Below are 24,788 nucleotides of genomic sequence, written 5' to 3'. Positions count from 1 at the left end.
AGCAAGAGACAGCAGCCTCTCAGAATAATGTACTTTTCCCAAGCTCTCTTGAATTCAGGTACTGTTTTCATCTCACCACTTGCACTGGAAAGCCGTTCCAGGAATTCACCACTTTTTCAGTGACGAAGTATTTCCTCAGGTTATATCTCATCTTCATTCTCCCTTGTTCCAGTTCTTCCTTTGAATTGAAAGACTCACCTCCTGTGCATTTATGTTGCGTAGGTATTTAAATGTCTCTATCATATCTCCCTTCTGTCTCCATTCTTCCAAAGTACACATATTGAGATTTTTGTTCATCCTGGTACGCTTTATGACTAAGACCACCGGCCATTTTAATAGCTGCCCTCTAGACCGACTCCATCCTGTTCTATATCTTTTTAAAGGTGCGTTCTCCAGAATTGAACACAATATTCTAATGAGGTCTTACCAGACTCTTATAGAGGGGCATCGTCACTTCCTTTTTTTTTCTACTAGCTATTCCTCTCCCTTTGCACCTAAGCATCGTTCTAGTTTCTCACTGCCACTTTTTCTACCTGTTCGGCCACCTTAAGACTATCACGTATGATCACATCCAAGTCCTGCTGCTCTTTCGTGCACAAAGGTTCTTCATCCCCTAAACCAGTGGTTCCCAAATCTGGCCGTGGAGGCATCCCAGCCAGTCAGGTTTTCAGTATATCCACAATGAATATACATGAGACAGATTTGCATGGCAGTGGAGTCAGTGCATGCAAATCTCTCATGAATATTCATTATGGAGTATTCTGAAAACCTGACTGGCTGGGGTGCCTCCAGGACTGGGAACCACTTTCCTAAACTGTACTGTTCCCTTGGGTTTTTTTGCAGTTGAAATGCATGACCCTGCATTTTTTAGCATTGAATCTAAGCCGCTAAATTCCAGACCAGTCCTCTAGCTTTGCTAAGTCCTTCCTCATGTTATCCACACCAGCAGGTGTGTCTACCCTATTCCAGATTTTGGTGGTATCTGCAGAGGCAAACCTTACCAGAAAGCCCTTCAGCAATATCGCTTACAAAAATGTTAGAAAGAACCAGCCCATGAACTGAACCTTGCGGCACACCACTGCTAACAACCTTTTTCTCAGAATGAGCTCCATTTACCTCTATCTTCTGTCACCTTCCACTCAGCTGATTTCTAAACCAGGGCCTGATGCACAGAACTTACCAGGCCAGCACCGTGCATTTTTTACCATCTCCATCTGGTTTACTGACCACAGTATTCAGCAGGTGATGCATGATGGAGTTCTCCTGCTGTTTTCCATCTGTGGTGTCAGCCAACAGGAATTTATTTTTGTTGCATTTGTATCCCACATTTTCCCACCTATTTGCAGGCTCTCAATGTGGAATCACATGCAAATGAGCTGATTAGTATTTAGATGTGCATTCTGTGGGGTGCACAGCCTTTTACTTGCGATGTACAACAAGGACTGCCTACATTTAGTGAGCAGCATTTACTGGGAGGTCTGGAGCAGTCGTAAGCAGTGGAATCTTTGTTTTTGTCCAACTGGGCTCTCTTGCAGCTCCACAGAGCACAGCCAACTCTCTGGTCCTGGCCCATTTCAGTGTTATGTATTTAGGAATTTTGGATCAACTGTAGCCCTTTCAGAAGTCTGGGTCATCACTTCCCTAGATTAGTTCCCCATAAAACCAGCCTCTTTCGAAGTATTACAAAAAAAAAAAAAATCTAAAAAGTTCTATTGTCTGACCAGCAGAAAACAATATGTTTCAAATTATGCTCTTTAGGGGGAGGCTTTGGTGGTCAGCAGGGAGGAAAGCAGCTCCCTCCTGCTAGTTCTGCTTCTTGGTCTCTTGCAGCGGCCCTCCCGGCTCCAGACTGGCAAAATAATTTAAAATTGTGTTTTGGAAATATGGCTTTCATACACGCAGCTTGTATGCATGTAGGAAAGCAGTGAAATGCTTCAGAGGGCTGTTGTGGGCATGTGCAGCTTTGTGAATGAATGCCGTGCACATGCCCTGGCAGCCTTTCCTATGAGCTGCACAGTAAAAGTCCGTGCAGCTCATTTGCATGCAATTTCTTCTGAGTTGGAAATAGCGATTCTTTCTGGGGACTTGGTCCTCCCCAGTCTTCTACCTTAGGACCCCTTACCAAGGGCACTCAGTTTTCTATTGAACGCTGGGTCAGAGGCTTTGCTAAAATCTAAATACATCCAGTGCTCTCCCTCAATCCAACTCTTAGGTTACCCAGTCAAACAGATTAATCAGATTTGTCTGATAAGACCTACCTCTAGTGAAACTATGTCCAGTTGATCTAATTGTATTTCTGTATGCATATTTAATGACTATTTGTAAACTTGTGTAAGGATATGTATGTATGAAAAAGGGTTTGTACTCATGTGTAGGTAAGAGGGGGTGTGCCTGAAACTGAGAAGGGATATAAAGTTGTGAATGAAATTAGGCTTAAAATATAGCATGATAGATGCAATGCATATTAAATAACACTAGTAAAAAAGGCCCGTTTCCGAAACCAATGAAACGGGCGCTAGCATGTGGTTTTTTTTGTGTGTGTGTGTGTGAGTGAGGGTGTGAGGGTGCGGTGTGTGTGCAGGTTGTTATGTGTGTCTTTTTTTTTGTTTTGTTTTTTGCTTGGGGGTTGGGGGATGTGCTGTGCTGGCAAAGTGGGTTGGATTGGTGTGTGGCTTTGAGGGTGTGTTTCTGTTGTATTGTGTTTGTGTGGTTTTGTCTGTCAAGGAGGTTTGTGGAGGGGGTCTTTCTGTTGGTGAAATGTAAATGTGGTTGTAGGGGGGTCAGCCTTTGTTGAGTGTTGTTTTTTTTTTCCATGTTTTTTTTTTTGTGTTGTGCTGAGGCAGCAGTGTTGTTTTAGATGGGCGGAAGGTAGAGGAGCACGTTCTTTGTCGGTATTTTTTGGCCATTTCAGGGCTGCTGTAGGGGAATGCTGGAAGAGAAATGTGCTGTTGGAAACAGCGCCATCTTTTTCCATTGGGCTGGGGTTCTGGGCATCCTGGAGGTGGGTGACGGCTTGCGTGAGAACGGGGATGGTTGTTTTAAGTTGGCGGAAGGGAGAAGAGCACAGTCTTGGGCCGTCGGGGGGTGATCCGGTATGTTTGGTCCATTTCAGGCCGGCTGCAGGGGGATGCTGGAACATTTATGCGCTGCAGGAATCTGCGCCGTCTTTTTCCGGGTGCTCGGGGAATCCCCGAGGTGGGAGACAGCTTGCCTGAGGCTGGGGATGGTTGGGCACGTCCTTGGCCGCTTCGGCAAAAGGGGAAGAGGAAGGGGGTGGGGAGTTACCTGCAGCCGCCTGAGAAACCATGTATTCTTTGTTTGTTTTGTATTATTAGTTTGCATTTCTGTTGAAGAAAGAGTGGATGCCTTTGGAATGATGGAGGTGGTGCGTCGGTGTGCTGTTATTTCGTTAGTTTGGCAGCCAGTCTCCAGCGATTCCTAGGCAGGGAAGGAGTACTCCTCCCCCTTCCTTGGTCGCTGTTTGCTGCTGGCTGGGTCGCGGGTAATCCTTCCAGCTGGGCCGCAGCTTGTCCTGTTTGCCCACGTCCCAGATGGTGACGGGCACGTTGTTTTCCGGCTCCTCTGACTCCATGTCAAGTGATCCCAAATATAGTCTGTGCTATAGGCCCTCTGGCACTCTTCAGTACTGGCATTAGGCATTTAAAAATTTCTCCCCCCCCCCCCCCCCCCCCCCCCCCGGTCTATTTTTGCACATACCCACAGCAGGAATATTCTTCTCTCGTTCCAGCGGTGGTTCTGTGCTCTCCGTGCTGCACAGATAATGAGCCATTCTGCTGGGGAATGCTCCTCCCTTATTGTCACGTAGTTTCCTCTGATTGATCCGTCTTACGTTGCCTAGTGTTGCCTGGGAACGGTGTTGTGATGGTCCTTTGTGTTTCAGAATGTTGAGGGTGTTTTTTCTGATTGGTCTGTCATGCGAGGGCGGGGCAGAGAGACATGGTCAGTGTTGTGGCTTCACCACCATGAATCCATGAACCCTTCAGTGAGTGACTGAGTGACTTCAGAACGTTGTCTTCAGAACGTTGAGGGTGAGTTTTATTATAGTAGATCATATAGCAGTTAAGTTGTGCAAGGCCCGGAAGGTTTAGATAACATATAGAAACAGAGTAAGGTGTTTTCAAAGGATGCTAAATTTCTTGTGTTTTTTTTTTTTCCATTAAAGAACAAAAATGCTTTAACTCTGCGAAGATCTTTCGCATTGGATGTAATGGGAATTGTCTAATTGTGGCCAGACTTTGTGGTGTTCTTTATTATCCTTGAGCAGGGCAAACCTTTTTGTCAGAGGCCTGTCAGAGCTAAATGAAATGCACACAGGTGAATAAGGATTCATTGATGTGTGGGGCATCATAAAGAGTGTATAATAGAGCTTCTGTGGTAGCTCTGCATATGCTGAGTACTTTTTTTACAGACTGATACAAGAATTCTGTGTATTTGAATATCCTCTTATGATTCTTACTCTTTAGTTCTGTCCTTTATTCATCTTTCAAAAGTAAAAAAATATTTGGGTGAATTGTGCCTTTATTAAATAGAATTGAAAGCATGTTGTCGCATGTTTAAGTAAACTAGTCATTTTATTGATTCTGTTGATTGGTATGCTTTCATATCCCTCTCTGTGAATTGAGCCCAATCCTCAAATTGAGCAAAATATTTACTCTAGGTTTGCATTAACAGCTAGCCAACTCTGCAGAGATCTGATGTGTGAGGGGTTTTGTTGAAAATTTCCAGCTAGACCTCTAATTTCCATGTAGGGATGTGAAATGAAAGGCATATTGAAAACAGGAACAGAACATAGCATTTGAGCCTCAGGCTATTTCTCAGATTATTTCTCAGATTTGTGCATATTCTATTTTGTTCACTCAGCATATATACAGTTGTGTAATCCATAGTTTCCCAACAAGGGATACGTGTATCCCAAGCGGTAGGTGAGATATCAGCAAGGGGGTATGTGGGACCTGGTGCCCAGCCGATGTCTTCCCCCTCCCTGTTGCCACTATCTCACTGGTTGGTCTTCTGCCTTTCTATGTCTGCAGTGGCAATAGGAAATAGAAACTGTGCCCTTTGCTGCCTACCAATTCCCTCACCATTGCCTCCTGGACTCTGTGGCTGCCAGCAAACCAAAACCAGGTGCGGGGAAATAGCCTTGTATGTGCTGCTTGCTGCTGGAGGCTCTTGCTGATTCTGCTCCTTCAGGAAGTTACATCATAGGGGGCAGGACTGGCAAAAGCCGCTAGTGGTATGCACAAGGCTGTGGCTCTGCACCTGGTTTTTGTTTGCTTGCAACCACGGAGTACAGGATGGAATGGGTAGGCAGCAGGAAAGAGAAGGACACGATTTATTTCCTGTTGCCACTGCAGGTATTGGAAGGCAGCGGGCCTGGCAGGCGAGCAAGTGGCAGGGAGGGGAAGGCAGTGGCCTGGCAGGTGAGCAAGTGGCAGCAGGGAGGGAAGGCAGCGGCGAGTGGGGGAACAAACAGGTGAGTGGAGGTGCTGGTGAAGAAATGAATGACGTGGGGTGGAGTAGGAGAGAGAGAGATGGGACAATGCTAGATGGGGTGGCGGAGGAGAAAGAAATGGGACAATGCTAGATGGGGAAGAAGAGAAAGAAACAGGACAATGCTAGGGGGTGGGAGGAGAGATGGGAAAAAGCTAGAGGGTGGGGGTGGGAGGAGAGAGAAATGGAGCAATGCTAGAGGGTGAAAGGAAGGAGGAGAGATGGGGTTGATGATGTATGACCTGGGGGGGGGGGGGAGGGCAGTGGCTTGAAAAAGTGACAGATGGATGGTTTGGGGAGGAGACACACAGAAGACACAGAGGAAATACTGCATGGCCGAGAAGAGAGACACGCACATGATGCTGTGTAGCAGGGAGAGAGAAAAAAGTGACGGATGACTTGGGGAGGAGACACACAGAAGACACAGAGGAAATACTGTGTGGCCGAGAAGAGAGAGAGAGAGACATGCACATGATGCTGTGTAGCAGGGAGAGAGAAAAAATGTCAAATGTCAGATTCTGTTTTAGAATATTAGCATAAGTCAACATTTGTGTCAACAAGTAGGCGAGCCCACTTAAGCTATATCAATATCACGTGTAAATGTGTGTGCCTGAATGTGCAGTTAAGTGAGTAACTAACAGTATTCTATAAGTTATGTAACTGTTGGGAGATCCCTGACCCTGCACCTCCCCCTGTGAATGCCCCCTTACATTTACACGCTAAGTGAGTTACGCACTGAAGTTATTTAATACTGCATAGCGTCCAACTATCACTTAAATGCTTAACTGTAAGTCAAACTGTAAGTCACATATTTAAGTGCTAGTATCCATAACTACAGCTTGCATATTGGTGCCTAACTTTAGGTGACCTGATATATGATGAGGGTAAATGTTTAAAGATGGCTCCAGGGCTTAGAGAAGTTTGTCTGTCACTAATCGGTAGACTTTGTGTGGTTGCCCCTGTTCTTTGGAATGAACTCCCTGTAATATTAAGAACCCATTTGTTTACTTTATTTTTTTCTTATGTGTTGTGGGGTGCTAATGATTTTTAAAGTATCTTGTGGGAGTGAGGGTTTTGAGTGTTGTGTGCTTTCCTGTATATGTTGGAGTTCCTTTATGTTATATAACGTTTTTCTTGTAAACAGCTTTGATATTGTAATATGTAATGTAGTCAATCAAGTTTATTAAAACCCTTTAGTGTCCAGTGTTCCCATAATAAGCCACATGGGAACAGATTGATGGGAACATTGGACACTAAAGGGTTAAACTATGAAATGGATACTTGGTTTGCAAGACTAAGTTAGACATCAGTGGAACAAAACCATCCATTTCAAAAATTTCTAAGAGTCTGACTTAACCTTGGCATCAATAGTCTTGTTAAATGCATTATAGTCTCTTGAAGGAGTTTGTAAGCCTTGTTTTTTGTATGCATTCACACTCAGTTTCTATTATTGTGGCTCTGTCAACAACAGATTTAGTATCTCACAGAAAGGAATATCCTGCAAATGAATTTCTATATTACTTTTCTCTGTAGATCTATTTGCAGTATGTATATTTGGTGTCTTATTTTTTTTAACTGTCGTAATAGGGTAGGAATGCAACAAATTGCCTCCTATTAAAAAAAATCTTCTTTCTTATTTAGCACTATGTATATATTTGGAGGATTCAACAGCCTTCTCCTTGACGATGTCCTGATTTTTACACCAGAAAGTTGTGATGCCTTTTCCAGTCGGAATGCCTGTTTAGCTACAGAATTGGGCATGCGATGTGCCTGGAACAGCAGCTCTTTTCAGTGCATACCATGGGACATAGCTACTCCTGAGGAAGAGATGGAGGTTCTTTGTCCAAACAAATCATGTATGTATTTGTTTTTCTCTTCGCTTATTTGTGCACTCTGATATCTAAGATTAATTCTTTTTTTCAGTTTGATTCTGTTAGCCAGAGATTTTCAGTGTTGGTGAGTGGCTTTGTTTTTACCTTTTTCTGCACTGCACACACAAGCTACCTGTAAGACTTACACTTTTAAATGTATGAAAAATTAATAATTCCATTATATAAATTCCCACTGTTCTTGAACCTGTGGGATAGTTGTGTCTATCAACCAGTAGGTGGGGATAAAGAGCTGAAAACTGAGCTGAGTCATATCTCTTGGCATCCAGTCCAGCTCCTCAGTATTTTCTACCTCCAGCAGGTGTATGGACACACTTTTCATCCTCTGGTTCTGAGCACTTTGCTCCTGGTCCAGTTGGTCAGCTGGTCCCCAGTTTTGTGGATGGTTTGAGTCTTCAGAGTCAAATCTGGAAGTCTTCAGATCTCTCTCTGATGCCCTGCAAATTTACTTCTTCCCTCCTTTCACCTCTCCCCTATTTCCTGTGAAGCTCTCCTTTTCCAGCACAACATTAAACAAGTACAGAGGTTTACTGTAGAGTGTAGGACACAATATCAGTCCTGAGCCTTTTTTTATCTGTGTAAGACTTGTGGAGACTGTGAGCTTTTTTTATTGGGGGTGGGGAGGAAGAAGTTTACTGGAGAGCATAGGATAGAATATTGGTCCTGAGTCTTTTTCATCTGTGTAAGACTTGTGGAGACTGTGAGCTTGAGTGTGGGGGGGGGGGGGGGGGGGACACGCAACCGGCAGTGGTAAGTCAGACTAAAGTCTGATTCAGAATCGCTTGAAGGGCTGCAAGTTCTGCTTGGTGCAGGGGAGGGATCCTTACTTGCTGCTTGGGACATGTGCAGCGTTTGTGACAATTGGCACTATTGGCGAATACCTTGGAGGCATTTAAGCGGTGTTCACACTGTGGGACCCACTAGCTGACATCGGGGCATTTCACTGTGTGCAAGCTGGGAATTCCGCGGGACAGGGAGAAAACGGTCAGTGGCAGCAGCTCTTTGGTTTTGGCATAGCAGCCAAATATACCAGGGTCTTCAGGCTCTTCAGCATGGCCTGAATGCTGTTTGCAGTAGAGCTTGGGAATGGGTGCCATTTTGTCAAGGCCGACTAGCAGTAAGGAGCAACATCTTTCTGATCACACACAGAGCACAGCTGCCATTTTACAGCCTCGGGGCGGGATCTTTGTTTTCTCTGGAGTTTATATTGCTCTTAGACTATGCCTCTTTTACTGAAGCAGGGACAGTCAGGATTGCTGCAAGGTGCTTGTTTCTCAACCTGCTGCCCCTCCGGCTCCTAAGAGACCTCATTTAGATCTCCAGAAGTGGAGAGAGGGCAGATGAGGCTGTCTTTGATTCTCCCTCCTTATCTGATGTGGCCTTGGTCTATTCAGAATAGAGAATGACATGGGGATGTAGACCATGGTTAAAAAAAAATTGCCACATTTTACCCTATGTTTGGGATCAAAACGTTTTATCGCTCCATGGGAATGATAAAAAGCCTTGCTCCTGCAGCAACCCCCCCCCCCCCCCCAACACTGGCATCTTCTCCTCCTTCCCCCCCCCCCCCCGCCCCCACCATGTCTTGATACCTACCTGTTTGTGAAGAAGATCCCCCACAGGTCTTCTCCGGGGTCTTTCCTTCTTTTCTGGCTTCTTCCTGCATAGCAAAACAGTAAGTTACATCAGAAGGCAGGAGCTAGCAGAGGAGGGAAGGCCCCGGAGCAGCCCTTTGGGGATCTTCTTTGCACTGAAAATAAAATGCTAGACTCTCTTAGGGGAAGGCAGCATTGGAGGGAGGGAGGGTTTGCCTGGACTGAAAGGGACAGATGCAGCACTAGAGGGAAGGAGTGGGAGGGCTGGCTGGACTGAAAGGGATAGAGGCAGCGCTGGAAGGATTGAGCTGAAGGGGACAGAGGGGAGGACTGGAGTTGAAGGGGACAGATGCACTGCTGGAGAGAGGGAGGGCTGGAGCTGAAGGGGACACCAGAAGCACTGGAGAGGAGGGTTGGAGCTGATTGGAATAGAGGCAGCACTGAAGGGGACAGAGAATGCTGGAGGGAGGAAGGGCTGGACTGAAGGGGACAGAGGGAAGACTGGACTGAGGGAGGCAGGGAGAGATGGAGGGCTGGAGCTGAAGGCAGATGCTGGACCAGAGGGAGGAAGGGTGAGGCTGCATGCGGATGTTAAATGGACACAAAATGGATGATGCCAGACTTGGGGGAGAATAGGAACATAGAAGGGAGATACTGGACTTGAGGGACATAAGGACACAGGGACACAGAGGAATAATGCAGGACACAGGATGAGGGGATAGGGACATGAACATATAGTGGCAATGATGAATACAGGGAGATTGACACAGCAGAGATGCTGGACAGGGAAGTATAGGGAGTTGCTGAATATGGAGAAAGATAGATACACAGATGGAAAATGGATGATGAGCATGGAGAAAGAAGAAGTGTGAAATGGGCAGGAAACCCTGACAAATGTGTTGAGAAGAAAGAGGGAAATAGAAATCAGAGCCTAGAACCAACATGATTTGAAAAAAAAAAATGACCATACAACAGAAAGGTAGAAAAAATATTTATTTTCTATTTTGTGATTAGAATATATCCGATTTGAAATGTGTCCGGACATAGCTGATGTTGGCTGTGCCTAGGGACCAGGGCAGAAATTTGGGAGGGGGGACTCTAAAGTCCATTACCAGGCCATGCCTTCTTCAGCTTAGAGGTCTTTCTGGCCTATTTGCATTCTATCTGGTATGTGTGATCTTTATATTTTGCACGCTATAGGAGGAAATGCAGCTCTTTCTATTTCTTTGGTGTAGCTTCTTGAGGTTTTGGTTTAATATGTTTATGCTTTTGGGCATTTGTGTTGTGTGTATGTGACCGAGGTATTCTGTTAGCATGAATTTTCTATGTAGCATTCTGTAGCGATTTGGCTTGTTGAGTTTTTCTGATAGTGGAGGGGATATTTCTCCGAGGACAAGAAGGCTCAATATTCTTACATGTGGGTCGTCATCTGCGACAGCCCAGGAGCCGGAAGAAACCTTTCTAAAGGTTCCATCGCGCGGGCCGACCCACCACGCATGCGTGGGTGGCTTCCCGCCTGCGACGTGAACGTGCAGCGATCAGTTCTTTTTCTTCCGCACCTTGAGAGAGTTGTGCTCGCCGCTACTCCCTTGTGTTTTGCTCAGGAGACCACTTTTTTTTGCGTTTATCGCGCCCTTTTTTCTTCTTTTATTTAACTTCCTCAAGTAAAATAAAAAAAAAAAAAGTTCTTTCCCTTATTTATTTTTTTTTTAGTTTTTTCCTCATTTTTTCAAGTTTCCTTTCTTTTTTCATGGCGGCCGCCTTTAGGCTGTTCGGCCGCGTCTTTTTTCCCTTTTTGTGCCTTTTTAATTGCCACAATCGAGCCTTTTGATTTCGAGGACGCTATTTTCCCGCCCATGTCATCGAAGACTCCCAGCGGCTTCAGACGCTGTACTCGCTGCAACCGGACCATCTTAGGTACCGACCCCCACGCGTGCTGCCTCCAGTGTCTTGGGACCGATCATCTTCCAGCTGCCTGTAAGCTGTATAAGTTAATGAAGAAAAGGACCCAGGTGGCTTGAGAGGCTCAGTGCGAGAGAATTTTTTCTGATCGGTCTGGTCCTTCGACGTCTGCATCGACATTGGTACCGAGGTAGGCGGCATCAGCAACACAGAGAGCCCAGGTAATGGCTGCCGAAAGACCGCTTCGAGCTGGGAGCAGCGAGGCATCGAGTGGGTCTCCACCTGTCTCGAGGCCTACTGCTATGCAGGCCCCCTGGGACAGACCCCGAGGAGGTGTGAGGATTCCACGTCGTCCTCATCGGTACCGAGGAGTCTCAATGACTGGCGTCGAGCGAAGGCGAAGAGGAGCGCTCATGGGGAGAAGAGGAAGACCCCAGGTATTTTTTGGAGGAAGAGTCCTGTGGGCTTCCCTCTGATCCTTCTCCACCGATTGAAGTAAGGATGTCTCCACCTGAGAGCCTTACTTTCTCATCCTTTGTACGGGAAATGTCTAAGGACATTCCATTCCCTATGGAGGTTGTGGATGAGCCCAAGGCTGAGATGCTCGAGTTCCTGGATTATCCTTCTCCACCTGCAGAGGTTGCAACGGCCCCCCTGCACAATACAATCAGGGAAGTGCTGATGCGGAATTGGTCTTGCCCTCTCTCTAATTCGGTGGTCCCCAAGAAGTCCGAGTCCCATTACAGAGTCCATTGAGAGCCTGTAATGGTGAAGGCCCAACTTCCTCACGATTCCATGGTGGTGGACTGTGCTCTCAGAAGAGCCAAGAGTACTAGAGACTAAGCTTCGGCGCCCCCAGGCAGAGAGTCTAGGACCTTGGATTCTTTTGGGAGGAGAACGTATCAGGCCGCAATGCTCGCCGCCAAGATCCAAACATACCAGCTGTACACGAGCATTCACTTACGGAACTAGGTGAGGCAACTGTCCAGTTTAGTTGAAGCACTTCCTCCGGAGCTTGCTGAACCTTTTCACCAGGTGGTCAGGCAGCAGAAGGCGTGTCACAAATTCCTGGCCAGGGGGTCTTACGACACATTTGATGCAGCATCCCGAGTAGCTGCTCAAGGTATAGTGATGCGCAGACTCTCATGACTGCGCGTGTCTGACCTGGATCATAAGACCCAGCAGCGAATGACATGTTCTTTGCCGGGGGGATAATCTTTTTGGAGAAAAAGTAGAGGATATGGTTGATCAGATGAAAAAGCATCATGATGCCATGGATTCTGTCTCCCGCCGGACGTCTTCTGCTACTGCCTCCTGTTCTAGGAGGTTTTTTGGAGGGAGTAGTGCTCCCTGTTCCTATAATAGGCATAAGTACACTCCTGCTTCTCGGCATCCAGTTCAGGCTCAGTCCCAACATGTGCTTTTTCGTCAATGCCGTGCGCCTAAGGCCCCTAGGGCTCCCCAGCAAAAGCAAGGGACGGGCTTTTGACTGGCTCCATTGCAGCATAGCCGCAGTAAAATTGTCCGTACCGGGTGGCTTGCCTGTCGGGGAGGAGGTGGCCTCTTATAACCTCCGACAGGTGGGTTCTTCAAATAGTCTGGTTAGGATACACACTCAATTTGGCATCCAAGCCTCCAAATTGCTCACCAGGAGCTCAATCCTTTGATCCCAGCACAAGCAGGTACTTGCAGAGGAACTCTCTGCCCTTCTAAAGGCCAATGCGGTCAAACCTGTTCCACCAGGGGAAGAAGGGCTGGGATTCTATTCCAAGTACTTCCTTGTGCAAAAGAAAACAGGGGGGATGCGTCCTATCCTAGACCTAAGGGCCCTGAACAAATTCCTAGTCCGAGAAAAGTTCAGGATGGTTTCCCTGGGCACCCTTCTTCCCATGATTCAGGAAAATGATTGGCTATGCGCTCTGGATTTAAAGGATGCCTACACTCACATCTCAGTACTTCCAGCTCACAGGAAGTACCTTCAATTTCAGTTGGGTACTCAGCACTTTCAGTACTGTGTACTGCCCTTTGGTCTCGCATCTGCACCGAGGGTCTTCACAAAGTGCTTGGCAGTTGTTGCATCATCGCTACGCAGACTGGGAGTGCATGTGTTCCCTTATCTCGACGATTGGCTGGTGAAGAACACTTAGGAAGCAGGGGCTCTATGGTCCATGCAGATGACTGTTCAACTGCTGGAGCTACTGGTGTTTGTAATAAATTATCCCAAGTCCCATCTTGTTCCAGTACATAAATTGGAGTTCATTGGAGCTCTGTTGGATACACGGACGTCTCGAGCTTATCTTCCTCAAGCAAGGGCAGACAGTCTTCTGGCCCTAGTGTCCTTGGCTCGAGCGTCTCAACAGATCACAGCTCGGCAGATGTTGAGACTTTTAGGACACATGGCCTCCATAGTTCATGTCATGGCATGCATGCATATGAGATCAGCTGAATGGGCCCTAGCTTTCCAGTGGTGCCAAGCCACAGGGAATCTAGAGGATGTAATCCATCTCTCCACCGGTTTTTGCATCTCCCTTCAGTGGTTGAACCATTCGATCCAATCAGATCTTGGGACGTCCATTCCAAATTCCTCAGCCACAAAAAGTTTTGACGACGGATGCATCCCTCCTGGGTTGGGGAGCTCAAGTAGATGGACTTCACACTCAAGGGGAAATATATTTCACAATTGCAGACATCCCTTCGGAGAGGAGGTAAGTACCAAAAACCAACCTTCTTCGCGCTACTAGGCATTTGAAATTGGGCAAATAGATTCGTGCCACTTTTGAAACGGATATAACTCTTTGTAGATCTAGATTTCATAGGTTTGTAAAATGATATATACATCAATATCCCTGTACTCACTAAACAAACGTTCTGGAAAATTCCTATTGCAGACTAAATTTGTCCATGGACTTTTGATTGTTTAAGACAGATAATTTTCCACCTCATCTAGATTTCAATTGCCGTTAATATATAAACAACATAATAATATCGATCTTGTGTCCTCTATACATAAACATTAGGTATACCGATTCTTTATATATGTTAGAATAGAGACTTCAGTGTCCATTATACTACGTTTTTTAATTTATTTATTATATCAAGTCAATTTTACATTTTTAAATTTACTTTATCATAATTTCACGATTTTTTTGGAGTGTAACTAGCTTCCTTTTTTTTGCAGTTTTACAAGCTTGTTTCGTTTTTCAATATATTTCTTATATATATTCTTTAGAAGAGAGGAGGTAAGTTAGTTCTACCTGTATATATTTAATTAATTACAATATCAGTATGCTTACATATCGAATTTCCAGTTGACATACAGAGATTCTACCACATTTAGTCTTCAATACATAGTTTATAACATCTATTGTTATCTATTCAATATCTTCTCATTCAGTGCTTATCCTCTCTACCTTAACGTTCCGTTTTATACTGTTATTGTCTCATAATTAAGTTTCTCCAGGCACATGTTATCATAATATACATTTTTAGCATTGTTTTATCTAACATCACCTTATACGTTTCAATTCACACAGTATTTTATTCTCCTTGCATTATATTAATTTTTCTTAATTAATTTTTTCTGTATCATTTCTTGGACACACAGATTTTAGAAAGTTTTTTTCGTTATTTCCCTCGGAGTACACGTTTTGAGCTACATTCTCTGAGGTATTTTACAATTTATTTATTTCATTTTCAAAAAAATTTTCTTTCTTTTCTTTTAAAAAAAATTCACAAAAAATCCTTTAAGATTAACATATGTTCATTATAAATGTATAAAAATGCATAAATATTCTTTCAAATACATATATTCACACATCATTTAACACTATTTTAATCATTATTATTATTTTTATCAATTGCACATATACACATTTTCCCTTTTTAACAATTGATGTATTGTTTAAAGTATTATTCATGTGTCTTAACAATTCATAATTTTCAATTTTTTAATTTTTTAATTATCTATACAAAATTGCTATCACCATCTTTATTATTTGGATACAATATACAGTGTTATACATATAAAAAATTTTTTTTGATACATTGTTCAAAGCATTATCCATGTGTGTTAATAATCCATATTATTTTATTAATTCTTTTAGAACAAACTTTTTAAATATTTATATATACGGTTTACTCTTATCATTCAATGTTACATTATTAGAATGAGTCACAGATCATTATCTGGTGGTTTGTTTTTTTCATACATTTATGTTACACATTTGTACCTAATGTCTGTTATTTTATTCATTACATCCATGTTCATGATATATTTGTAACAATATTTTTTACTTGTTTCATTGTTTAACTTAGGTTATAAAGACCCCTGAGGCAGGCCTTAGGGCCGAAACACGACCGTGTCGAGTCATTCTTATGAACATCAAATTTTTAATTTTTATGTGAATAATAAAAAATTTTTGGTATCCTCATCCACTCTCCTCACTTTTTGTTTTATACTTATATTTCTCCAGGCCACATATCTGGCAGGTGTAAACAGTCTGGCCGACAGGTTGAGCAGGATCATGCAACCTCACGAGTGGTCCCTCAACATGGACATTGTCCGCGAGGTCTTCAGAGCGTGGGGCACCCCATCGGTGGATATTTTTGCCACTCAGACAAATCACAAAGTTCCTCAGCTCTGTTCCAGACTTCAGGCCCACGACAGGCTAGCGTCAGATGCCTTTCTCCTACATTGGGGAACAGGCCTTCTGTATGCATATTCTCCCATACCTCTAGTAGGAAAGACTTTGCTGAAACTCAGGCAAGACCGAGGAACCATGACTATGATTGCATCTTTTTGGTCCCTTCAGATCTGGTTCCCTCTTATTTTGGAGTTGTCCTCCGAAGAACCGTGGAGATTGGAGTGTTTTTCGACCTTTATTATCCAGAACGAGGGGTCACTTCTACATCCCAACCTCCAGTCTCTGGCTCTCACGGCTTGGATGTTGAGAACTTAGAAGTTGCCTCTTTAGGCCTTTCAGAGGGTGTCTCCCGAGTCTTGCTTGCTTCCAGGAAAGATTCCATGAAAAGTTGTTATGCTTTTAAATGGAGGAGGTTTGCCATCTGGTGTGACAGCAAGGCTCTAGATCCTTTTTATTGTCCTACACGGACCCTGCTTGAATACCTTCTACACTTACCAGAGTCTGGTCTCGAGAGCAACTCCGTAAGGGTTCACCTTAGTGCAATCAGTGCTTACCATCAACATGTAGAAGGTCAGCCTATCTCTGGACAACCTTTAGTTGTTCACTTCATGAGAGGTTTGCTTTTGTCTAAGCCCCCTGTCAAACCTCCACCAGTGTCATGGGATCTCAATGTCGTTCTCACCCAGGTGATGAAAGCTCCTTTTGAGACACTGAATTCCTGCTATCTGAAGTACTTGACCTGGAAGGTTATTTTCTTGGTGGCTGTTACTTCAGCTCGAAGGGTCAGTGAGCTCCAAGCCTTGGTAGTCCATGCAACTTATATTAAATTTCACCATAACAGAGTAGTCCTCCGCACTCACCCTAAGTTCTTGCCGAAGGTAGTGTCGGAGTTCCATCTGAACCAGTCAATTGTCTTGCCAACATTTTTTCCCCGTCCACATACCCGTCCTGGTGAGGACAAGTTGCACACCTTGGACTTCAAGAGAGCATTGACCTTTTACGTGGAGCGGACAAAGCCCTACAGACAGTCCACCCAGTTGTTTGTTTCTTTCGACCCCAGCAGGAGGGGAGTTGCCATCGGAAAACGCACCATTTCTAATTGGCTGGCGGATTGCATTTCCTTCACTTACGCCCAAGCTGGGCTGACTCTAGAGGGCTATGTCACGGCTCATAATGTTAGAGCCAAGGCTGCGTCAGTGGCTCACTTAAAGTCAGCCTCCATTGAAGAGATTTGCAAGGCTGCAACGTGGTCATCAGTCCACACATTCACATCACACTACTGCCTTCAGCAGGATACCCGACGCGACAGTCGGTTTGGGCAGTCGGTGCTGTAGAATCTGTTCGGGGTTTAGAATCCTACTCCACCCCCCTAGACCCATTTTTGTTTTGTTCCAGGCTGCATTCTCACCTAGTTGAGTTTGTTTTTTAGGTCAATCTCTGTTACGTCCTCGCTGTTGCGAGGCCCAATTGACCAGTGATATTTGTTTTGAGTGAGCCTGGGGGCTAGGGATATCCCACATGTAAGAATATTGAGCCTGCTTGTCCTCGGAGAACATGAAGATATATACCTATAGCAGGTATTCTCCGAGGACAGTAGTCTCAATATTCTTACAACCCTCCCTCCTCCCCATTGGAGTTGTTTACACTTATATTGTTTTGCTTTTTATTAAACTGATCGCTGCATGTTCGCGTCGCGGGCAGGAAGCCACCCATGCATGCGCGGTGGGTCGCCCCGTGCGATGTAACGTTCGGGAAGGTTCCAGAGCTTTGAAAGGTTTCTTCCGTCTCCTGGGCCTTCTTGGACGACGACTCACACGTAAGAATATTGAGCCTGCTGTCCTCGGAGAATACCTGCTACAGGTATGTGTCTTCATTTTGTGAGAGGAGACAGGGATTCTAAAATGACAGTTGTACAGAATATTGTTGCTTTTTATACTTTAATGATTTAAATATAAAATCATAACTGAGGCTTATGCAGATGGGATCAGATAGCATTCGAGGATGGAGACAGAACTCACGGGGACAGGATGTGGCTGAAGTTTGTCCCTGCATCATTTTCTGATTCTGAGGAGCCATCGTTGAAGGAGCCATTAGAGGAGGTTGTGCTCCCTTGGAGGGGGATGATCAAAAAGTACTGAGATCTTTAATAAGGAGGAGCTCAGTACTCTTTATTTCTGAGGAACTGGCAATGCTTTCTGTTGAGGAGCCTTTTGCTTTGCCATCAGGAGTTCCATCTTGGTTCATCATGAGGTGGCTTACTTAGAAGTATTTCTATGGTCTTCCCAATGGATTCAGATATTCAGGACCTGATTACAGCAGAACTGTGCTCGCCGAATGCAGGGCTGAGGATGGGAAGAGCCATGACTCTCCTCTTCCCCTTAATTACAGAAGAGGCAGCTTCCCAGAGTGGACCCTATTGTTACAGTAGTGACAAAGAAGACCACCTTGCTGGTGGAAGGGGGCATTGTCCTAAAAGACCTACTTGATAGTGAGCTTAGAAGGCTTGCTGAAACAAGCCTTTGAAGTGGCCTCTTTGGGCCTTCAAGTGACATTGTGCAGCTCATTCATGGTAAGAACTTTGCCTGAAGTGGCATCAGCAGTTTTCAACACACGACAAGCGCCATAAAGCCCAGCATGAAGCGATGTTGGTCTGCTTGGCGGATGTTATGACGTTATGTCGTTATGGGTTACGGTTCGCATATGTCTTTGGCTGCCGTGGCACTCCGGCAACTCTGGTTTTACATTGGGCAGTGGATGCAGTGTCAGTCAAGTCTAATACATAAATGCTTGGTGCATTTACATATTAATTTTCATTCAGACATCTCATCCATTTCATGATTATACCAAAGGAAAATAAACAGGCTAAGACTGAATATGAATCAGCGTACCAAAATAGTGAAGATATATATTTTTTAAACTGAAATGAGCCAGCACCATGGAACATCTCTCATAAAGCCCCCTCTTTAATTCACATGAATTGGAACAGAAAGAGCACAGTTTCTCTCTTTCACTTCCCTAGGCCTGACACCAACACCCTCCTTTTTTTTGTTCCTTTTCCAAAGTCCTTCTCGCTTCCTCTACCCCTATCTCTCTTCCTTCTTTCCAGCACTTCCCCATTTTATTTATTTACTTACAAAACTTACATACCACAATATCTACCATTCCATGTGGTGTACAAACATACACATTTTCATAAAAAAGCAAAGCACAATAATCATCATAAAGAAAACATTGCCTCCTGTTTGGTTCTAATTTAAAAACAGCCAGATACAGGACTTCCGGTGAAGCCATGAGGCAGAGTGAACACTGAACAGTGCTGCTCTCCACTTCCCTCCTTAAAAAAATCTGCTAATTATCTGAATTCTTCTATTAAATACCCATCCTGTGTGGCTGGTTATCTCCTGCAGCTCTTATCTCATGTGGGGGAATTTTTCCGGCTCTTAGGGCTGTGAAAGACTTGCTCAAAGGACAGGAGCTGAACTGTGGAAACCAACATGGCACTGCAAGAACCCTCGCTAAGCCCCTTGATGAGCTTGGAATGGACAGCGGAAATAATATCAAGTGAAAGCAGCTGTACAGGCTGCTATTGACAAAACATTACAACAGTTCTTCGATAAAATTGATAATTCTCATGAACGCTTGGATAGTTTGGACCTGGAACTTAAGAGGCATAGCAGTGAACTGGCATGGTGTAGGACTCTCTGCATCGGTTGGAGACTAGGCAAGACACTATGGATAAACAGTTTAAGGCCCTGGTGGACAAAATCGAAAATCTGGAAAACCGGGCTAGATGTAATAATCTGCGCTTGGTAGACATTCCGGAGAGTGTCCAAGAAGGAGATTTGTTGAACTATTTGGAGACTTGGTTATCACAGAGTGTACACTTAGGTGCATGCCATGGACCATTCTTGATTGTGTGAGCTCACTGTCCGGGGCCACGTAGGCCAGAAGGTTCCAGACTGCGTGTGGTGATCTTAAGGGTTGTGAACTTTGCTCACAAAGTGGAAATATTGCGGGCGCTATGGGCTGGTAAAACTTTGCAAGTGGACATTTGTAAGATTCTGTGCTTTCAAGATTATTCAGTTGCGGTAGCATCCTACCATTATGAATTCAGTGTAATATGCACAGCGTTACATTATAAGTGCCAGATCCGCTTTGAACTTCTTTATGCAACTTGCCTTCGGGTGATACATGAGGCCATACAGTTTTCTGTGACAACCCTGCTGAGTCACAGGTCTTTTTTTTATTGAATATAAACATTACATCCATACATATAGACTTGGAAATATCAGAATAAAACCAATAGGCAAATAACAAAAAAAACCCCAATACTTACCAACCAATGGTTAAAGTATAAGATACAAGATTTACATTTGTCCCCAATAATTGGATCAAGATATTAGGAAATATACCATCTGTAACTAGAAAAAAAAAGAGATAATTATATAACGGAGGGGGCAGCTCGGACTTCTGCAGCCAACGTTACAGCGCTCAAATTAGGGAAGCAATACGTGGATTAACAGTTTCTTTAGATGAGATAAATTTCAATAATTTCGAAGGGGAAAAAATATATAATTATTCGCTTCAAAAGTTATGAAGCATTTGCAAGGAAATTTTAACAGGAGAGTAGCACCCATATTTAGAACTCTAATTTTATACGACAGAAATTCTTTCCTTCTTTTTTGAGTGCTTCTTGCCAAATCAGGAAAAATCTGGATTTTTTGCCCCAAAAATGTCATTTGAGTGGCGAAAATAGTCTCAAGATATTATTTCTATCCAATTCCAGAGCGAAAGATACAATCAACGTCATTCTCTCTGTAACTATCTCCAAGGAATTTTCAAGAAACTTAGCGAGATTTAAGTCAGGAGGAACCTGAGGTCGGTTTTTTTTATCTTTCACCATCCCTGAGATATACTGAGTCCTTGTTATAGGAGGGCAACCCTCCTTCGGAATCCCCAATACCTCATGAAAATATTTTTTTAACATGTCCGTTGCTGTAATTAAAGGAGACTTGGGGAATTTCAAAAACCTAAGGTTATTCCTCCTGCCATTATTCTCCAAATATTCTATTTTTCTCTCTTCAATTTCTTTATCAGATTCGCTGCTAAGTTCTTAAATTCTTTGACTTCCTCTTCAAGACCTCCTAGTTTTTGTTTGTAATCCTGAAAGTCTTTAGACAAATTTTGAGAAGTCTGTTTTAAGTCCTTAATTTCGCCAGTCATACAAACATTCATCTGTAGTAATGTTTTATTCACCTGCTGGATAGCGTCCTATAGTGTATCCATTGTCACCCGCATTGGTCTTACCAACTCTCCACTCTCACCATGAAGTGGTCCTCGAGCAGTAGGGGTAGCGACCAGCATCTGCCCCTGCATAGTTGTTCCATTCACCGGGATAAACACATTGGAGGGTCCTCCACCCACAGCAGTCACGCATTCAAACTGCTGTGGTACCTCCAGGGTTAGCACGCTTCCGGGTTGCGGAGGGGGGTGAAACCGGGAGGACTCAGCGTCACTCCCTCGGTGCTGCGCTCAGACCTCTGTGGGGTCGAGCCTGTCGAAGCAGATGTTGGAGCGCCCAGAGTCCCTATCCCGAAGTTCTCGAGGGTTGTCTGCCGCGAGACAGGGGTCGACATCGAGGCCATGGAGGTAAGGGTCTGAGTTTTCCCGTTTCTCTTTCCCATCTCGAGAGAAAAGAAAACGGGGAGAGAATTTCTGTTGGTAGTATTACTCCTGGGAACTCAGGAGCTCGGTCCTCACACGACCGTTAGAGCTGCCATCTTGATCCTTGTGTATCCACAGGTCTTTCTTGGATTCACTGTCTATGGAAACCAGCCTGCTCTCTCCATCCACATCGGAATCTAGAGCCTGACTTTATAGCTCGGATTAATTAACTTTCTCTCTAGCCTCTATCAGAGTCATGTGTCACGTGACCTGACTATTTTAGTGTCTCCTTAAACAGAATGTGGACACTATCTGAGGAACTTATTGAGGGAATAATTTTGTTTTGTGACCTGGCGAGTGTTAAATTTACAGTTTTGCTTTGGGCTTGATTGCTGAGTTGTATAATGAGGAGGTAGGTCTGGGGATGGTATGTTTGGGAGATGATTGTGTGTATGAACTTTGATTGGAGGGGGGTTGGTTCATGGGGGAATCTTTCTCTAGGTATGTGTGAGATGGGGTTGGAGATTTGGGGGGGGGGGGGGGGTGTTGAGTGGGAAGGTTGTTTTTGGGGTTGATTTTTAAAAAAGGTTCCAGGGGAGATCCGGGAAATTATAGACTGGTGAGTCTGACGGTGCCGGGGAAAATGGTAGAGGCTATTATTAAAAACAAAATTACAGAGCACATCCGAGGACATGGATTACTGAGACCAAGTCAGCACGGCTTTAGTGTGGGGAAATCTTGCCTGACCAATTTACTTCAATTCTTTGAAGGAGTAAACAAACATGTGGACAAAGGGGAGCCGGTTGATATTGTGTATCTGGATTTTGAAAAGGCGTTTGACAAGGTGCCTCATGAAAGGCTACAGAGGAAATTGAAGGGTCATGGGATAGGAGGTAATGTCCTATTGTGGATTAAAAACTGGTTGAAGGATAGGAAACGGAGAGAGGGGTTAAATGGGCAGTATTCACAATGGAGAAGGGTAGTTAGTGGGGTTCCTCAGGGGTCAGTGCTAGGACTGCTGCTCTTTAATATATTTATAAATGATTTAGAGATGGGAGTAACTAGCGAGGTAATTAAATTTTCTGATGACACAAAGTTATTCGAAGTCGTTAACTCGCGAGAGGATTGTGAAAAATTACCGAAGGACCTTACGAGACTGGGAGGCTAAATGGCAGATGACGTTAAATGTGAACAAGTGCAAGGTGATGCATGTGGGGAAAAAAAAGAACCCGAATTATAGCTATGTCATGCAGGGTTCCACGTTAGGAGTTACGGACCAAGAAAGGGATCTGGGTGTCGTCGTTCATAATACACTGAAACCTTCTGCTCAGTGTGCTGCTGCAGCTAGGAAAGCGAATAGAGTGTTGGGTATTATTAGGAAAGGTATAGAAAACAGGTGTGAGGATGTAATAATACCGTTGTATCGTTTCATGGTGCGACCATACCTTGAGTATTGTGTTCAATTCTAGTCGCCTCATCTCAAGAAAGATATAGTAGAATTGGAAAAGGTGCAGCGAAGGGCGACGAAAATAATAGCGGGGATGGGACGACTTCCCTATGAAGAAGGCTAAGGAGGCTAGGGCTTTTCAGCTTGGAGAAGAGACGGCTGAGGGGAGACATGATAGAGGTATACAAAATAATGAGTGGAGTGGAACAGGTGGATGTGAAGCGTCCACGCTTTCCAAAAATAGTAGGACTAGGGGGCATGCGATGAAACTACAGTGTAGTACATTTAAAACAAATAGGAGAAAATTTTTCTTCACCCAACGCATAATTAAACTCTGGAATTCGTTGCCGGAGAACGTGGTGAAGGCGGTTAGCTTGGCAGAGTTTAAAAAGGGTTTGGACAGTTTCCTAAAGGACAAGTCCATAGACCGCTACTAAATTGACTTGGGAAAAATCCACAATTTTGGGAATAACATGTATAGAATGTTTGTACGTTTGGAAAGCTTGCCAGGTGCCCTTGATCTGGATTGGCCGCTGTCGGGGGCAGGATGCTGGGCTTGATGGACCTTTGGTCTTTTCCCAGTATGGCATTACTTATGTACTTTTGTACTTCAGGTTTGCTTGTGTGGATGGCTTGTGAGTATGGTGTATCTTGCTAATGGTCTATGGTATGATAGGAGCAACCTGGTGGAGGCTGGTCACTGGGAGACCCTGAGAAATCTTTTGTCTTTGTTCAGGATGAGTATTACCATTGTGCAGTGGAAACCTCCCTGAGCGTTTGTTCTTGGAATGTGGTGGGTATTAATTCGCCCATGAAGAGGACAACGATCTTACAAGAGTTAAAGAAAGCATGTTCATATTGCCTGTCTTCAGGAAACCCACCTAAATGATGAACACCAAAAATTGAAGTGTATTTCGGTGGGGGCAGTACATTATTCATCTGGTACTACCTATAGTGCAAGGGTGGCACTCTTGATCAGTGAATCAATACTATATCAGATTCATAAGGTGCTGGTGGGACAGGAAGGTAGATATATGGTGGTCCATTTGACTGTTCAGAGCTCAGAGCTGGTCATTCTAAATGTTTGTGCCCTTAATGTTTTCGCTCTTTCCTTCTTTCAGACACTGATTAAAGTTGTGGCACCATATCTACATTTGCCTGTTCTAGTTTTGGGGGATTTTAATATTGCAGTGGATCCTTCTGTAGATAAGGGTGGAAGGGGCTATGCTGACCTTAGACCCAGTCGGGGCCTTCAGTATTTTTGCAAAGTCCTAGATTTGGTGGATCCCTGGTTGAGTTTTCATCCTCTAGACAAAGATTTTACCCATATTGTTAGGGCATATTCGGTCATGTCTTGCATTGATTATATATTTGTGACATCCACCCATTTCCACAGGGTTACTGGGGCAAATATAGATCTACCTACGCTCTCAGATCATTCCCTTATCTGAGTTGATGTGCAGGCTCTATTGGATGAGCGGGGCCCCAGACTTTGGTGTTTTCCATCATATTTGTATTGGGATTCTTCCTTTAGATCTTAGCTTGTCCAGAAGTGGCAACATTATTTGGCGGATAATGAGCGCCATGCTTCACACCCCATATTATTTTGGGAAACAGCGAAGACTGTTTTGAGAGGGGAAAACATTGCCTATGTGGCTGCTAGGAGACGGAAACAGGCCAAAGAACTGTTGTATTTGGAACGTCACGTTGACCGATGTAAGAGGGAGTGGATTAAGTATCCTCCTACGATGGCCAAAGGCAATTTACAAGCAGCTAGTGTGGACTTCAGTTTTTTAGTTTATGACCAGACCGTTATGTCCTTTGTGAATTATAAGCACAAGCTATATCGACATGGGAATCGGGCTGGGTGGTTGTTAGCTCATTTAGTCCATCCCAGGGAGGGTCCCCGATTTTGTAAAGGTATACATCAGGGTAAATTTAAGTCTATTAAGGACCAGCTGATACATTTGTTTTCCCATTATTTTGTTCGCTTCTATCAGCAATTCTCTTTCCCACTTGAATCTGTTCAGTCATATGTCTCTACCCTGGCTTTGCCTAGGATTGACTCACAGATAGCTGGGCGTTCGCATGAGCAGATTTCAACATTGGAGATTCTTCAGGCCATAAAACATTCCCC

The 24,788-nt window shown here is 44.2% G+C and overlaps 1 protein-coding gene across 1 annotated transcript in view; it reads left to right on the top strand.

The window, feature by feature from the left end:
- The window catches only part of ATRN (attractin), a 626,429-nt gene that overhangs the window by 227,830 nt on the left and 373,811 nt on the right, over nt 1–24,788 (top strand). The window contains 1 exon segment of the mRNA XM_030190990.1: nt 7,153–7,367. Coding sequence (XP_030046850.1) covers nt 7,153–7,367 — 215 coding nt within the window.

This window comes from Microcaecilia unicolor, chromosome 2 (assembly GCF_901765095.1).
Source record: "Microcaecilia unicolor chromosome 2, aMicUni1.1, whole genome shotgun sequence".
In the NCBI taxonomy this organism is placed as follows: Eukaryota; Metazoa; Chordata; class Amphibia; order Gymnophiona; family Siphonopidae; genus Microcaecilia; species Microcaecilia unicolor.
This window is presented reverse-complemented; position numbering and strand designations above follow the sequence as displayed.